At 42.7% G+C, this 18,644-nt stretch overlaps 1 protein-coding gene across 1 annotated transcript in view; it reads left to right on the top strand.

Annotated features, from left to right (window-relative positions):
* Positions 1 to 18,644, top strand: part of FSD2 (fibronectin type III and SPRY domain containing 2) — a 36,238-nt gene that overhangs the window by 3,582 nt on the left and 14,012 nt on the right. Inside the window, exons 3-8 of the mRNA XM_006870952.1 lie at positions 2,570 to 2,800; positions 4,559 to 4,581; positions 6,001 to 6,122; positions 10,537 to 10,692; positions 11,296 to 11,430; positions 12,625 to 12,775. Coding sequence (XP_006871014.1) covers positions 2,570 to 2,800; positions 4,559 to 4,581; positions 6,001 to 6,122; positions 10,537 to 10,692; positions 11,296 to 11,430; positions 12,625 to 12,775 — 818 coding nt within the window. The remainder of the gene's footprint in view (positions 1 to 2,569; positions 2,801 to 4,558; positions 4,582 to 6,000; positions 6,123 to 10,536; positions 10,693 to 11,295; positions 11,431 to 12,624; positions 12,776 to 18,644) is intronic.

Here is an 18,644-nt window from a genome sequence, read left to right on the forward strand (position 1 = left end):
TTTCTCTAACATCCTGAAAAGTGAAAAGATAAACATTCAAGAAGCTCAACAAACCCCAGGAAGGATAGACCCCAAAAGAAAATCACCAAGACATACCATAATCAAGCTCTCCAAAATCAAAGATAAGTAGACACTTCTGAAAGCAGCCAGGGAAAACAGAAGTGTCACATACAAAGGCAAGCAAGTCAGATTAAGCTTGGCTCTCTCAGCAGAAACCATGCAAGCATGAAGGCAATGGGGAGACATATATAAAACCCTGAAAGAAAAAAAAAAAGATGATGAAACTTTTCAACGAATTCTTTAAAGTTCCCTCATATACCTCATGGGACAGATTACCTGTTAATATTCCCTACTCAACTATAAAGGAGCTATGGGTGAATAGTGGTTACAAGTTGAACTGTTAACCTCAAAGTCAGCAGTTCTAACCTACCAGCCATTCCACAGGAGAAAGATGAGACTTTCTGCTCCTGTAAAGATATACAGCCTCAGGAACTCTATGTAGGGTTGCTATGAGTCAGAACCGAATCCACGGCACACCACCATCACCAATCAACTGCAAGCTCTCAGAAATTGGAGACTGGGTCTTCTGTGTCTTTATATCCCTAGTCCTACAGGTCTGCTTCAGGGTGTTGTTGTTAAGTGCCATGGGGGTAGGGTTAGCAACTGTCCCTTTGTGTATTAATGATGGTGGGGGTTTTTGGGGGGCGTGGGGGCTTTTTTCATGTGCACTTTTTCCTAAAACCATGCTCAACTTTGTTAATGAAGTCTCAGATTCTACCAACAAATGTGCCTCACAGAGATTACCTAAGTCTCAGGATCCTTTTCTGGGAAGCTAGATATTCATCCCCCCAGTCATAAAAGGGCAGAAAACTATGACCCTATAGAAGGGACAGAGAAGGTGCAGGCCTCCCCTCCCCCACCCCACCCCCATCCCAAGAACTAAACTCCTTGCACTCTTCTCCGTCAAATCTCAGATTGGAACAATTTATCTTCACTTTCAGGAACGACTCTGAAGTCATCTTTTCATTTTGAACATCAGGAGATTATTTATTTCTTTTCCTTCTTTTCACCATTCTAAGACACTCTGGTAGTGTAGTTGTTACAAGTTGGGCTGATAACCTCAAGGTCAGCAGTTCGACACTACCAGCCATTCCACAGGAGAAAGTAGAGACTTTCTGCTTCCATAAAGATTTACAGCCTTGGAAACCCTATGCAGGGTCCCTATGAGTCGGAACCGACTCCACGGCACATAATCACCACTACCACCATGTCTTGGAATCCTGGTGTGGCGCTGTGGGTTAATGTGCAAAGCCGTTTGAACTGCAAGGTCGGCAGTTCAATCTCACCACTTGCTCCCATGAAACCTTATACAGGGTAGCTATGGGTCAGAACTGACTCAACAGCACTTAACAACAACAACAAACCAACCCTTAGGGAGTGCGGTGGCTCCATATGATAAACACTGGACTATGAAACACAAGGCCCCTGGTCCGAGCCCGCCAGTCGCTCTGAAAGAAAAAGATGAAACTTTCTGCTCCTGTAAAGATTTAATGCCTTAGAAACCCTATACAGGGTTGTTATGAGTGGAACCAACTAAATAGCACTAACCAACAATAATCAAGTGAGAGGTAATGCACTGGACCACAAGGTGAGTTTGAACTGCAAGACTCTATACAGAAACCCTATGCAGGGTGGCTATGGATTGGAACAGCACCACCACCAACAATGCATATAACAGGTGCTCAGTTAATCCTCCCTGCATGATTGATACGAGTCCCTTCTTTGGAAAGCCCCTTGTCATCTGATGAGGATGGTATCAGTTAGAACCTGCAGGGTCTCCTAGCTTTCACTCTGAGTAGCAGGGACCAGGAGTAAGTACACGCTACTATTGCTTCCCCACTGTGCTCCGGATGAACTATGGTCACACCCTGCTTCTGCCTTTCTGCATTTTCTCATCTCTTAAGTAGACCCACCTGGCAATGAGCATTATGCCCTTTTGCCTTCACCTCTCCCCTAGTTGATGAGGATCTGTGTGATCCTGGTGTTTGTTTAATCCAAGCATCAGGGAGTGTCAAGAGCTCCAGAGGGAAAAATAGGACAAACATCTCTATGGTAAGGCCCCATTGGTAGGCTGATTGCTCACTGATAATCTCCCTCATCTGTTGTTATGTTGATGGGCAACCCTAGGTAGGCTTTCTGAGACTGTAAATCTTTACAGAAGCAGACAGCCTCATCTTTTCTCCATGCAGAGCAGATGATGGATATGAACCACTGACCTTGTAGTTAGTAGTCCAGTGTTTATCCTACAGAGCCACCAGGACTTCTCACCTGAGAGAGGATTGTCAAATGCTGCTAAGAGAGAAAGCAGTGCTTCCTGTTAAGATTATCCTCAGAGCACTAGACAGAAGATTCCTGTGTTCTAACTCCCCCAGTGCCTACCCCGGCATCCTGGAGAGAGAGATGGTAAGGTGAGACTCAAGGGCCAAAAGAGCCTTGGGTAGATGCATTTTCCTGCTCCTAATGACTGTGACATGCACAGAAATGATAACTGAGGTGAACTGTCTTGTAGGAGAACTTTGGAAGGCAAGAACAAAACTTTGAATCACATTACAATGAGATCTTGGAAACACTTGCTCAAAAATATGAAGAAAAAAGACATGCTCTAGGGGAGAAGAAGAAAGAGAAGCTGGAAGCCTTGTACGGACAACTAGTCAGCTGTGGAGAAAACCTTGAAACCTGCAAAGAGCTGATGGAAACAATAGAGGAGATGTGTCATGAGGAGAAGGTCGATTTCATGAAGGTCAGTAGTGAAATGCACAGCAAAGCAGTGGAGTGAGAGCTGAGATGACAGTTATGGCTGAGCTAGGTGGAGATGGCCTTGATTGATGTTGATGTTGGTAGTCAGCATCCATTTGATTTCTTTGGGTGTTCATGATGATGAAGTTGCCAGCATAACTCCACTGTGAGGAGCAGAGAAAGCTCATATACTGCTAACCTACTCCCTCTGCCATTGCTGAGTAACAGCAGTCTTTGTTCCTCTGTCCTAGTTACCTACATATCTCTCCCCTCATCCTACAGCTGAGCCAAGACAGTGTTCTGAGAGTCTGAGAGTTTTCTAGATGAGCCCTAGGTGCTCTAGGGAGAAAGTTGTCCAGGAGAAAAAGGCATTTCAGATATCGCAGTTACAAGTGTGATATTGCCAAGAAGTCAGCCTCTATCATGGCAGCTCTGTGCACAATGAGATCAGACCACTGTCATCCATAGTGTTTTCATTGGCTGATTTTTGGGTGTAGATTGCCAGACATTTCTTCCTAATCTGTCTTAGTCTGGGAACTCTGCTGAATCTTGTTCAACATGAGAGCAGCACACAAGCCTCCACTGACAGATGGGTGGTGGCTGCCTTAGCCAGGAGTCAAACCTTCGGCTCCTGCATGGAAGGTGAGGATTCCACCACCGAGCCATGTTCTTAGGCTGGGAGTTCTAGAGAAACAGAACTAGAGAAATGGATTACAATTGTAGAGTCCCAGGTCCCCAGCAGAAGAGAGAGAGAAAGCCTTTCCTGCATGTCCATTCTATTGGGAGCAGGCCACACCCCCAAGGAAGCATCCCTTTAATTAACTGGCTGCTGATAGCCACTCATCAGCATTAATTATGCCTGTATTAGGTCTCCACACCATGGAAATAAGCACAACTCAACTGCTAAACCTCTGGAGATCCTGGCCTAGTCAAGTTGACACAGAACCTTAACGATGATAGCTCCCATTGCCCTCTAGCTATAAATGTGCCAGTTAGAAGTCTTACTTTATAAGCTCAGAAATGCACAAAATGCATTAATTTTCTTAAAATCAGATTAAACTGACCCCAAAACCCCAGGCAGTCGGTTGTGGGAATTTCAGTCTCAGTCAGAACTAAGGCCCCCAGGAATATGAAGGCAGATGTGGTGTCAGGATGTGAAAGAGGGACCCTCAGCCTTGATAGCTTTGCGGTTGTCAAATGTCCAAGCCCATGGTCACTCCTCAAAGGCCAACAACCTCACCTTCCTGCCCTGCTGGGAACAGAGGATCGGTGACTAACGTGGGGAAGAAATTGGGCATCATTAGAACCATACACATATTTTGAACCACAGTTGTCACTGGAGATCAAAGGCATAATGCAGAATGAGGAGCCAGTAATATACATAAAGATGTGCATCTCATCAAATGGTTAATAACCAAAATGCCCAACAATAAAAGAACAGTTAAGTAAATGACTGAGTTTCCATCCAATGAACTGTTACACCATTTTTCATGCTGATGGTCCTGGAGGCCATTTGTAACAGGGAAACTGCTTACAGACTATTGATGGGGAAAAGCAGTGGATATAAATTAAGTGGTTGCAAGTGTGTTCAGCCACATAAAATATGCAAGGAAATGCAGGTGATACACAGATGACATGATTACTTTTTTCTTTTCCTTAATATCCAAGTTTTAAAGATATGCTTATATTACTATCTAGTTTAATGAAGAAATTTATTTCCCCAAACAATTAAATACTGTCTCTTTTTTCTCTTCCTATTTAGGATGCAGTGGTTATGGCTGACAGGTAATCTATTTGTTCTGACAAATATCTTACTGTTCAGTTCCTTCTACCTCTAGATATCCAAATAGACTCAGCTCCACTTTGCTATATGATTACTGTTTCCGTGTCTGGGTGTGAGATCACAAGGATCCTCTCTAGTCTCAAACGTCAGAATCTCAGGATTGGGTGGCACTGTAGGATAAGCGCTAGACTGCCAACCACAAGGCCAATAGTTCAGCCCCATTACCCACTCCATAGGAGAAAGATGAGACTTTCTGCTCTCAATACTATTTAGGGTCAGTATAACTTAGAACTGACTTGATGGCACCTAACAAAGGCTGGATGGTACCATACGGTGAGGCCCAGCCACAAACAGGGATGCTTCTGCAATAAGTAAATAAGACAATGGTTGTAAACATGCATGTAGAAGGTAAAGACTGAAAGATTAAGTGATGGATTTTGGCTAAAGTCAAATCGGGTTTCAAATTCTGCCTTTGTCTCTGCAAACCCTCTTTCTACTGGGAAACCAGTCCGAGAAGATCCAGAGACTCACTTCATAGTCAGCAATTTGAGGGTGCTTGGCCATGTAGAAAGGATCCCTGGTGGTGCTGTGGGCTAAGCATTGGGCTACTAACCACAAGGTCAGCACTTCAAGCCCATCAGCTACTCCTCAGGAGAAAGATGAGGCTATCTGATTCCATATGATTTGCAGTATGGAAACTCTATCCTAAATCAGAATTAACTCATTGGCAGTGAGCTTGCTTTGGTTCTGGTAGACCATGTGGAAAGGAAGCCCTAAGAGAGCCTGAACCCTAACAGTCACCTTCTGTAGGATTTGGGGCATGGCAGGGGGTGGGAGTTTCCAGGTTAGTACTTCAAGGAAATTCCAGAGGGAGTGGATCTGGGTTTCTTGTGTTGTTGTGTTATTGTTAAGTGCCATTGAGTTGGTTTAGGGTTTCTGAGGAGCAGTTGGTGAGTTTTAACTGTTGACCTTGCAGTTCAAACCAATCCTTGTGGTCACATGCTTATTCTACAGCACCACACGAGGACTCCAAGCAACCCCTCAAGCATACCTCCCTTTCAAAGATACAAACTTATCCCACCCATCCCCAATAATGACCTTCTAGGTCAACCACCAAAGCAGATGATTTGTTGTTGTTAAGTGCCATCGAGTCGGTTCCGACCCATAGCGACCCTGTATAGTTTCCAAGGAGCTGCTGGTGAACTTGAACTGCCAACCTTGCAGTTCAAACGGCTTTGCAGTCTGGCACATTAACCCACAGAACCACACCAGGACTCCAAAGCAGATGATAGAAGTCAGCAAAAACATGTTAAAATACAGAAATGAAAGCTCAGCAAAGTAGCCTCTTCTTTTATTCCTAGTGACCCAGCATGTAGAGAATGCCCCTCTAATCTTGTGAATATGTCTTTTTGTACCAACAGACTTGGAAAATTTCTGAAAACAAAAACGGATGTGGAACTTTCTGCCCACCCTGACTTTGAAGACCAGAACTTGGACTTCTCCGAAGTGGAGCAGCTGATGGACTCCATTAACACCATCCCAGGTGAATGTCTGACCCGTGTACATCTGAAACACACCAGCTGTCATCCAGGCAACTCTGTGTGTCAGAGTAGAACTTCCATAAGGTTTTTAATACCTGATGTTTTCAGAGGTATCTATGGGTGGACTTGATCTTGCAACTTTGTGATTAGCAACTGAGCATGTTAACTGTTTGCACCACTCAGGGACTTTGCCTGTGTACATTGTTGTTGTTATTGTTGTTAAGTGCCGTCAAATCAGTTCTGATTCACAGCGACCCTGTATAGCATTTCCAAGAAGCGGCTAGTAGATTTAACCACCAACCTTGTGGTTAACAGTCCAGTGCTTATCCTACAGCACCACACCAGGACTCCACACAGCATGGCAATTTCAGATTTCCCTAAGCAATAAATTAGAAAGTTTTGATGGCTAAAGAAATCATAAAGATTTAGGAATCAGTTGTTTTTGTTTTTGTTTCTCTGTAATTTCATGGTTTTATTTCTATGGTTTGTAAGAGTACAGAAGCCATTTCTTAAGGGTAAGCATCCACTTTCACCATTCAGAGCACCTGCATCTGGCCCCAGGCAGCCTTAGACTATTTTCTGCTTGCAGCCCTCCCAGCTTCAGAAGACACTACCTTACTACTTACTGAATTGACACCAAGCAAACATTTTCCTTCAATGTCATATTTATGTTCCTCCTGGAGAGAGGCCACTGATAGCATGCCTGGGAGGCTGTTTAGTATATAGAACTAGTTGAGAATCTCAGTTCTGCTCTGTGACTTTGGATAACTTACCTAACTTCTCTGAGCCTTGGTTTCCTCACTTGTAAATGGACACAATAATGAGGATTTAGAGATAATTTGATAAAGTAAGATCTGTACAGCATCTCACATGGTAGTAGTAGGTAGCTTTTTAAAAATATCACTGTGATTGCTTATTTTTTAGAATAATAGACTTCTTTGACTCCTTACTTTCCCTTCCAACAACATGATAGCAAACAACATTGTGTATATCATTTCCATTTTTTCCTTTGCTTAGATTTTTAAAATAAAAATGGGATTATGCTGTTTTGTAATCTGCTTTGTTCTCTTTCAGCAAACAACTATAATGAAAACTTTCTTACACAGATAGATTCTTCCTCAGTATGATCTTAATGGCTATGTGAATCTTTTATTATGTAGAAGGAAGTACCCTAACTTATTTACTTAGTTGCTGTTGCTAAAGCATCTGTTTCTAGATTTTTCACCATTACACACCATACTTAGCAATCAGTCTTTGGGACTATTCTTAGGATCATTGGATCAAAGAAGATTCTATTTGGCTACAGTGCCCTATGGATGGTCCTTTTCCCCTCCTAGGAGTCTAGTAACACCATTAACACCATCACTGTTCTGTCCAAATAATCAGGTCTGGTGTGGTGCTGTAGGATCAGCACTGGACTACTAATCGCAGGTTGGTGCTTCAAATCCTCCAGTCACTCCTCGGAAACCCTACACAAGGTCACTATGAGTTGAACTGACTTCACAGCACTTATCAACAATCATTCCATGGGAGTCCTGGTTAGGCACTGTAGGTTATAAACTGGAATGCTAACTGCAAGGTTGGTGGTTCAAACCCATCAGCTACTCCTTGGAAACCCAATACAGGGTTACTGTGAGTCAGAACTGACTCATCAGCACTTAACAATAACAATAGTAATTATTTGGAGGAACACAATGGGGTAAGCATTGGACTGTAAATACAAGGTCAGTGGTTCAAACCTAGCAGCAGCTTCACAGGAGACAGATGACGCTGTCTGCACCCATAAAGATTTACAGTTCTCAGAAACCCTATAGAGCAGTGCTACTCTGACCTACACAAGGTTGCTATGAGTTGGAATACATTTGATGGCAGTGAGTTTGGTTTTGGGTTAGTTGTTTAGATACCTGGATTCAATTTCTAGCCAATGTGCCTCATGGGCGGTCACTATCAGTCTGGATGTGGAGACATGTGTTGCTATGATGCTGAACATGTTTCAGAGGAGCTTAAAGATTAAGACAGACAAGGAAGAAAGGTCTGGCAATCTACATACAAACATCAGCCAATGAATACCCTATGGATCACAATAGTCCCACCCTGTGATACATGGGGACCTACCTGATGACAGTCAACAGCAGTCCTTTGGAAGGAAAAGTACTATCATCCACATCAGCCCTTGAGAGACACTGAGAGTTACTCTTCACCCCCAGCGTCTGGACCTCATGTGGACCCTCTCCCTCCTGCTTACATCAGTTACATCTGGAAGGATCTAACAAGCCCCAGAACCATCTCTCCCCTCACACTGGGTCTTTTGGTGCAGAGAATGTAAGAAGGTATCTTCTGTGCATCTTCATTTGTCATGTGGGAATATCCATTTTCTGCTTTTCATCTTTTGTCATGTATGACCTTCTAGCCTGTTATAGTTTGGGGAGCAAAATTAGTAAAACATATGTAAATATGTAGAAAGAGAATTTGCATATAAATATATGTTGTTGTTATGTGTGGTAGAGTCAGTTCTGATTCATAGCCACCCTGCATAGGGTTTCTAAGGAGCAGCTGGTGGGTTTGAACCACGAGCCTTGTGGTTAGCAATCCAAGTTTATCCTACAGCACCACATCAGGATTCCAAATAAATATATTGAAATGTATATAAATGCATATAAATATATAGAGAGAGAATTTCTTCAGTAACTGTGAGGAAATGACTCACACAGTTGTGGGGGTTGGCAACTCCCCAGACCCATGCATCAGATGGTAGGCTGATTAAGTCAGCTGGCTCCCTTGTTTGAAGGACTCAAAAGCTACAGGGCAAGTCAGAGACTTCTGTAGGCTTATGTCCCGAGAACCAGTGGTCAGGCAACGAAGAGTGCAAAGTCAAGAAAGAGAACAAACTTCACTAGAACATCCATTTATATACTGGAGGCAGGCCACACCCCCAAGGAAACATCCCTTCCAACTGATTGGCTGCTCACATCAGATCACAAAAAGGAAAGTGATTACGTAGTATCTGCCAAGCCACTGAGAATCATAGTTTAGCCAAGTTGTCACATAACATTAACCATCACTCAGCCCCTGACCAGAAATAAAAGGACTGAATACAGTAAAAGGAACTCCTTTTAATTAAAACTTTGACACTAACCGGAATCAAAACCCACTCCACTGCCTTTGTGTCAATTTTGACACATAGTGACCCTATATACAGTTTCTAAGACTGTAAATCTTTATGAGAGCATATAGCCTCATCTTTCTCCTGAAGAGCACTTGGTGGGTTTCAACCACTGATCTTGTGTTTAGCAGTCTAGTGCCTAATCCACAGTGTTTTCAGGGTTCCTTGTTTGACACTAAGAACTTTCTTAAAAGCCTGGGATGAAGGGAGATGTTTCCATGGGAATAGACTTATGGAGGAAAAACACTACTTGATTTTCTTCTTGGTTGTGAGTTTGCATTGGTGTAGGCGAGGCAGAGGTACTAACCTACAGAGAAGAAAAGAATAAACTTGATAGATAGATTCTGAAGAAGTTGATTGTGAAAAATGCAATTGGCTAATCCCAGTCTTCTCTCATTGTAATGTGGGAGATGGTCGTTGGTCCCTGTTGAAGTCTTCTTGCCCTTGCCCACTCCAGAGGAAGCATCATTACACAGCCGTCGTTATACTGCCTCTTAAGATGGCATGAGAGGGCAGGAAGAGCTATAACTGGGGGCAGAACTTATGATCCAGTAATTCCTCTACTTGGTATTTACCCACAAGAAATATGAGCCAAAACATGAGAAGATATATGTGCACCAATGTTCATAGCAGCACTATTTACAATAGCAAAAAGATGGAGACAGCCAAAGTGCCCATCAGCTGAAGAATGGATAAACAAACTATGGTACTACACACAATGGAATATTATGCTACCTTGAAAAATAACACGGAAACTGCAAGCCACCACATAACATGGATGAAACTAGAGGACATTATGTTGAGTGAAATTAGTCACAAAAGGAGAAACACTGCATAGGACCACTACTGTAAAAGTCTAAGAAAAAGAACCCATACTAAACGGGGGTGGATTCTTTGCTGGTTGCTGGCATGTGGGGGTGGGGTGATGGGAGGGAGGGGAAGGTGGAGCACAGGGCAGGGAATAGACACCCGATAGTTTGGAGGCAGAACTCAGAGGCTGTCCCCTTCTCCCCAGAGCTTTTGTGGCTTTGTCAAAGCAGGAATGGATTCACTGACTATTCTGTGCAGGCTCATGGTTGGGAGGTTTTACCTTCTCACCTTTGTCCACCCCGGCTGTCTCTTCCATGCCCAAAGGCCACAGATGCACTGGGGAAAGTCATCCTGTGGAAAGGACTGCTCCTATCCTCCTATCCCATTCCTCTACTAAGACTCCTTATTTGTTTCTGGGTTTTTCCTCCTTTTTCTTTTTCTAGTTCCATCTGCTCCAGTGATAAATCCACAGGCCCCAAACTCAGCCACAGGTTCCTCAGTTCGCGTGTGCTGGAGTTTATACTCTGACGACACTGTGGAGAACTACCAGCTGTCCTACCGGCCGGTTCAGGATGGCTGCCCCCCGGAGGACCAGGCAGGTGAGACTCTGGATGCCTGGGCCCAGTCGGCCTTCTTGGCAGTTAGAAACATGGAGGTGGGTTACATCTGCGGCAGTTGTGATCTGGGAATCATGAAGAGTTCCATTTGGCCAGAGAGGATGCAGGCAGGTAGACGAGCAGTGGCAAAAAAGGCTGGAAGACTAGTTGGAGCTTGACTGAGTAGGACCATGAGACCAGAATAAGGGCCTCTGGGTGGGTTTGAACCTCCAATTGTTCAGCTAGTAACCAAGTGCTTAACTGTGTGTACCACCCAGGCAGCTTTGTTTACATGGTAGTAGAAGTGTTCCCAGGAGCAAAGGACAAGATGCCATTGTGCTAACTCTTTCAAAGCTTCTGCTTGCTACCATCCCATTGACCAAAACAAGTCATGTGACTAAGCCCAGCCTCAACAACCAGGAGACCAACTGCACCTTTTAAAGGAAGGAGCTGCAAAGTCATGCACAGAGGGGTGTGCACACAGGGATGGGAGGGATGTGTAGCCAGTTTTGTAAACTGCAAGGGAAAGATTTAGCACAATGCATTTGGAACCACTCTGCCTATTTTTAGAATTGAATTCTTGTCTTTTTCTTTTTTTTCTTTCAGAGTTTACAGTGACTGTCAAAGAAACATATTGCTCAGTGACAAACCTTGTCCCAAATACCCAGTATGAATTCTGGGTCACAGCTCAGAACAGGGCTGGCACCAGCCCTGCCAGCGAGTGTGCGGTGTATATGACAGGTACTGTGGCCGCTGGTTTTCTGTAGCAGGGCCTTCGTTTCAGGGACACGCGAGTGGCGGGGTGGTTTAGACATGGCAACATTCTTAAATTCATTTGGAAGGACAGAAATAGCAGTTTTTAATGTGAGGTGTTTTTTTTTTCCCCCCGTTTAGTAAAATAAATCTGCATGCCTGTTGTCTTTGTTTTGTAGGTTACTGTATCACAAATATCACAAGTGGGTGACTTTAAAGAATGGAAATTTATTTCTCATCGTTTTGAAAGCTAAAAGTCCAATCAGGGTCTCAGCTGTACCTATCCCTTCCTTGTCAGTAGCCTTGGATGTTCCTTGGGTCCTTGGTGATTGTCACGTGGCATGTGCCTTCACCCGTGCATATATGTCCTTCTGTGTCTAAGCTGCTCATTTTACAATTCAGAAGTGGTTAGATTTAGGACCCACCCCTAGACTGGTATGTAACAGAAAAACTCTATTTCCCAACAGAATTACAACCACAGAGACAGGGGTTAGGATACCAACACATATTTGCTGGCTAGTGGTTGTGTGCCATGGAGTCTATTCCAAATCATAATGACTCCCAAATCATAAATCTTTATGGGAGCAGAAAGCCTCATCTTTCTCCCACAGAGCAACTGGTAGTTTCAAACTGCTGACCTTGCAGTTAGCAGCCTAACTCATAATCCACTACACTATTAGGGCTTCTCAACACATATTTGGGGGAGCACAACTCAATAAATAACAACTGATATGGCAGAGACATTACTCATGGGTGGTCTCAAAATATCAAAGATTCTACTCTCAGCCACACTTCCATTAGATCCTTACAACTGGTCTCCAAGGGGCCTTGGTGGCACAAAGACTAAGCGCTCGACTTCGAACCAAAAGGTTGTCTGTTGGAACCCACTAGCCACTCCCTGGGAGAAAGCTGTGACCGTCTGCTCCTGTGAAGATTCCAGTCTAGGAAACCCTGCTCTGTCATAGTATGCAGCCACCATGAGTTGGAATTGATGCCATGGTACCCAACAACTAGTTTCCACTCTACAAACATCTGCAAGGCAGTCACTGGTCTGTTTTTTATTGCACCAACACTATTTTTGTGGGGAGGAAGAAGGTCTTGTGATGTTTATCCTTGACTTTGAAGAGAATTGCTAGAAATGCACAGGTATTTGCTCATATCTCCCTTTTCTCCTGCACTTAGCGCCTTCTCCCCCCATCATAAAAGTCAAAGAGATAAGGAGCTGCGAAGAGGCTGCGCTGATTTGCTGGGAATCTGGGAACCTGAATCCTGTTGACTCGTACACAGTGGAGCTGACCCAAGCAGAAACACCAGAGGCCTCCGGTGTCACTGAGTAAGTCACAAGGGGCATTTACTGGCCTCCAGAGGCTTTGGCACCTGATACAGTAACAGGACTTAGTAAATATATGGAGTCTGCCTAGCAGGTCAGAATTTGTGACACAGCCCTATTGCTGTTTTGTTAGGTGCCGAAGAGTTGGATCCAACTCATAATGACCCTATGCACAACAGAATGAAACACTGCCCTAACCAACCTAATTTTATGTCGCTTAGTTTTTGAGAGTCTTGGTGTACCACTGTAGGATAAGCACTGGACTGCTAGCCATAGATCCGTGGATCAAACCAACCAGCATCTTCTCAAGAACACTATATAGGGTCACCATGAATCAGAACCAACTCATAGCACTTAACAACAACAATAGTTTTTGAGGTAGGAGCTTTGGTGGCACAAAAGCTTTGGTGGCTCGATACTAGCTAAAAGGTCATGAGTTTGGATGCACCAATTGATCCTCGAGAGACAGACTGCTTCCATAAAGAGTTACAGCCTCAGAAACCCTGTAGGGTGACTCTACTGTGGCCTTCAGAGCCACTAGGTGTCTGAATCAACTCAGGTGCAGTGAATGTGGTTTGGGGTTTATCTTCACAAGAAGTAGCTGGATGGAACTGAATTCACTCCCAGTGTTAAATCTTCAAACAACAGACAGGCCTATAGGGGACTAAAACACTAGAAAGATACCCACACCTTAGACTCATCAGCCATTTGAGATCAAAAGAGCAGCATCTGCCCAAGGACAAAGTTCAGAAGGGTTAGGAAAGAAGGAGGAATGAAAATAAGGAGATACAAGGAGGAAGTGAGATAAATGATGTTACATTGTGGAAAGTTCAACCAATAATATGACACAAAATGTATTTGAATTGTTGAGTGGAAAATTGATTTGTTCTGTAAACTTTTATTCAATTCACAATAAAAGTTATTTTTGCTGTTGTTGTGTTTAAGAAGTAGCTTCAATGCTGTTCTTGAAGGTGATTGAAGATGAGTGAATGAATAAAAGGTTAAACCTCAGGTTCACTTTTTAAAATCTCATTTAAGGCTTCCTATTCATTCATTCGTTTATTCAACAAGTACTGATGCCTACATGGTATAAACACTTGTACCAGCACTGGGGATCTAGGCAGATAAATTCCCAGCCATTATGGGGCTGACAATTGAGTGAAGAAAATAAACAAAACAAACAATAAGAAGAAGAAAACAAACGCATAAATGCTGAACATGTATCTTTCCTGCAGACCTGAAATGGCTGGCAACCATACCTATATAAGGACCCTGAGTGGTACAGTTGGCACCTGACTGCTAACTTAAAAATTGGCAGTTCATGCCCACCCAGTGGTACCACAGAAGACCAATTAAACCCAACCCACTGCCACCAAGTTAATTCCAACTTACAGTGACCTTATCTAGGGTTTCCAAGACTAAATCTTTATGGGAGCAGAAAGCCTCATCTTTGTGCCACATGGGACTGGTGGGTTTGAACAGTCGACCTTGTGGTTAGCAGTCCAATGCTTACCTTACTGTGCCACCTGGGCTCCTTCAGACCTGATGATCTACTTCTGTTAAGATTGGTGGTGGTAGTGATTATGTGCCGTGGAATCGGTTCCAACTCATAGTGACCCTGTACAGGGTTTCCGAGGCTATGATCTTTACCAGAGCAGAAAGCCTCTTCTTTCTCCCGTGGAACAGCTGGCAATTTCGAACTGCTGACCTTGAGGTTAGCAACCCAACTCGTAACTACTACGCTACCAGAGCTCACAGCCAAGAAAACCCTAGGGAGCAGTTCTACTCTGTAACACAATGAGATCACCATGAGTCAGAATGGTAACGTATAGGACAAATTGAATTAGTTAGAGTATTCCCAAAAGGAATGGGGTGAGCAAAGATTAATAGCAATGGGATTCTATCAAATGAGCCCTTTCAGTTCTGATCAGAATCATTTATTCATAGGTGTGTATTGAGCACCTGGTATGGGCTCAGCACTGAACTAAATAAGGTAAGGGTACTTGGTCCCTGCCTCTCAGAGGTTCTGATCCTAACAGACAGATGAAGACACAAGACTTTACTGCATGAATGCCTCCAATGATGCTGCATTAAACACACTGTAGGTGCTAAAGAAAATAGGATGAGGAGATTGGGAAGGCAGATGGGCACAAACACAAGGCGTATCAAGGAAGTGAGACAGTGGAGGGAACACCTCAGAGGAGTTAACACTCTTAGCTGTGCCTGCTTTGGCTTTGTTGCTGTGGAACAAAGGACAAGGGGCTACAAAATGAGTTCAAACTCCCAGCGTCTCCTTTACACTAATAAAGAGAGCGCTGAAGAGAAATACTATAACAAAATGTGCAAAGAAGTTAGAACACCAAAAGGGAAGAACACGTTCAGCATTTCTCAAGCTGAGGGAACTGAAGGAAAAAAACCAAGCCTGAACTTGCAATATTAAGTTATGATGTTGGTGGAGAATATTAAAAGTACCACGGACTGCCAAAAGAGCAAACCAATCTGTGTTAGAAGAAGGATGGTCAGACTTTGTCTCTCATACTTCAGACATATTTTCGGGATGTACCAGTCCCTGGAGAAGGACTTCATGCTTGTTAAAGTGGAGGGTCAGCAAAAAAGAAGACCCCAACAAGATGGATTGGCACAGAGGCAGCAGGAATAGGTTCAAATGTAACAATGATTGTGAGGATGGCGCTGCACTGGGCAGTGTTTCATTCTGTTGTACATAGGGTCACTATGAGTTGGAAACAACTAACCAGTAACTAACAACAATATAGAGAAAACTATAAAACATTACTAAAAGAAATGAAGAGATCTACAAAAATGGAAGAATATTATACCATACTCATTGCTAAGAAGACATAACATTGTGAAAATGTCAACACTACCCAAAGCAATTGATAGGTATAAAGCATTTCCAATCCTGAAGGAAACTCTAATCACTAACTTTATGTGGGAAGAAAGAAATCCCAAATAAGCTAAGCATTACTAAAGAAAAAGAACAAAGTAGGAAGCTTCTCACTTTCCGATCTCAAAACCTACTACACAGCCACAGTGGTCAAAACAGCCTGGTACTGGTACAATGAAAGTCACAGATAAATAGAACAGAATTGAAAACACAGAAGTAACCCATCTACATATAATCAGCTGATGTTTGACAAAAGGCTAAAGCACATTAAATGGGGAAGAGATAGATTCCAACAAATGATGCTGGTAAAACTGGAAATCCACTTGCAGAAGAATGAAACAAGGCCTATATCTCACACGATTTACAAAAGCAAATGCTACATGGTTTCTTTAAACCTAGATGTAAAACCTAGACCTATAAAGATCATCTATGAAAAAAATAGGAACAAACTTAGAGACTGTTATAAATGGCATAAATATACTATCAAACATAATTAAGAACACACAAAGAGCAGAAGACAAAATAGATGACTGGGACCTCCTAAAAAATTAGGCACATATGTGCATTAAAAGATTTCACCAAAAGAGTAAAAAGAACACACTGACTGGAAAAAAATTTTGGCAGTGACATATCAGACAAGGGACTAATCTGTATAATTTATAGAAAACACTTCAATAAGAAAAAAAACAAATAACCCAACTGAAAAATTGGTAGTGGATATCAACAGACATTTCATCAAAGAAGACAGTCATGCAGCTAAGAACTGCTTGTGATCATTAGACATTTGCTATTATTAAGTGCTGTAGAGTCGATTCCCACTCATAGCAATCCTGTAGAGGGTTTCCAAGGAGTGGCTGGTGGGTTTGAACTACCGACCTTGTGGTTAGCAGTCCAGTGCTTATCCTCCAGTAAATAGATGCAATCGAAACACCAATGAGATGTCGTCTCACCCCAGCATTAATAGAAAAGTTCAAAAGAGCAGAAAACAACAAATTCTGGCGAGGATGTAGAGAGACTAGGATCCTCCTACACTGCTGGTGGGTCTGAAAATGGTTCAACCACTGTGCAAAATGGTATGACACTTCCTCAAAAGCTGAAACTAGAAATATCATATGACCCAGCAACTCTCTACTTGGTATATATCTTCAAAAAAATAAGAGATGAGACATGAATAGGTATTGGCACACTCATGCTCATCACAGTACTGTTCACAACAGCAAAAAAGATGGAGGCAGTTTAAATGTCCAAATGGATCAGTAAACTATGATTGATATACACAATGGAACACTATGCAACATTGAAGAATAACAGTGAATCTTTGAAATACATCGGAGCATGGATGAACCTGGAGGTCATTATGCTGAGTGACATTATTCAACCTCAAAAGGACAAATATTGCTTGAGAACACTACTGTAAAAAGTCAAGACAAGGTTTTCATGATGGTTACTAGGGAGGGGAGGGAGGGAAGGGACAGTAATTCGCTAGCTAGAGGGTAGACATGTGTCAATTTGGGTGATGGGGAAGGCAATTAAAAAGAGAAAAGAAAAGGCTTAAAGCCTTTTCAGGATTTAAAGGCTGACATGCAGTATGTGAAGGATGGATTTGTAGCGTTAGGGGTTTTAATTTTAAAGTGAGGACAGATTTACTTACATTATAGGAAGTAGGAATTGTCTGTAAGTCAGATACCCATAACCCAGGGACTGCCTGTATTGAAGATCACAAAACTAAATATGATGAGAGTTACACTTTACCAGTAACTCCATGTGACATACAAAAATTCAAAGACAGTCATCAGGGCTGGTGCTTAGATGATGTGATGGGGTGATGTCAGCTCTGGTGGTTTACCAGCCAATGAGGATCCCTTGGGGCCCCATCAGAGGAGACCTGTGTCAACCAGTGGGTTGTTATTCCTAGTGGGCTGCTAGCACAACTGCTTTGTTAGAAGTCACCAAAGGAGAAACCAACTCCTCTCCACTCCTCTGAGGTCCTGAAAGCAAGAAAAAGGACACAGAAAATCATATCAAAAGACAGCAATGCCTTTGTATTGGAAGAGGTGAAAAGCATACTGGGACATCAGTCAGCATTGCAAGTAAGTGTTGGGGAGCAGAAGAGGTGGCGCCTACCTAGAAATGAGTACAGGTCAGAGTTGCAGACCATGACTAATGAGGACACTCTTATCACCGGCTAGGTTTCGCACTACAGGTTTTACTTGTTTAGTTTTATTAATGGGTAGCATTATTCCTCAAACAGCACAGAGAGGCAGAAACTATTCATATCTAAATTTTATAGATGAGAACATTAATGATCATGGAAATGAAACAACCTGTCCAAGGTCATGCAAAGGACAAGTGATGGAACCAGGACTTGCTATGATTCTAAAGTCCCAGGATCACCATTACTCCAATGCTTCCAAAGCCCTAGCCTGATCAGTCCTTTTCAGTTCAAAGTATGAGCTGCACTTAAAAGCTTGTTAAACATATAGAAACTTGGTACCCCCTCAGGTCTGCTGGACTGAATCTGCATTTGATCAAGATCTCCTGGAATTTTCTGTGAACATTCAAGTGAGGGAAATTCAGCTCTAAATCAAACCACATAATGATTTCACAAGTACTTTCTTCTATCACTAGTGTGATAGCATATTTATAGAAATTAAAAGTAAAAAAATGGTCCAATAAACTGAGAAATAAAAAAGTGATTAAAAAAATTCTAGCATCTAAAGAGATCGCTAATCTGTCAGTTTGTCATACTGTGGTGGTCTGTAATTTGCTGTGATTCTGGGAGTTTTGCCACAAGTATTTTAAATACCAACAGGGTCACCTACGGTGGACAGGTTTCAGACGAGCTTCCAGAATGAAGACAGACTAGGAAGATGGAGAGACAAACTACTTCTGAATATTTAGTCACTGTAAGCCTTATGAATAGCAGAGAAACACTATCACATATACTGCCAGAAAATGAGCCCCTCA

This window comes from Chrysochloris asiatica, unplaced genomic scaffold (genome assembly GCF_000296735.1).
Source record: "Chrysochloris asiatica unplaced genomic scaffold, ChrAsi1.0 scaffold00156, whole genome shotgun sequence".
Classification (NCBI taxonomy): Eukaryota; Metazoa; Chordata; class Mammalia; order Afrosoricida; family Chrysochloridae; genus Chrysochloris; species Chrysochloris asiatica.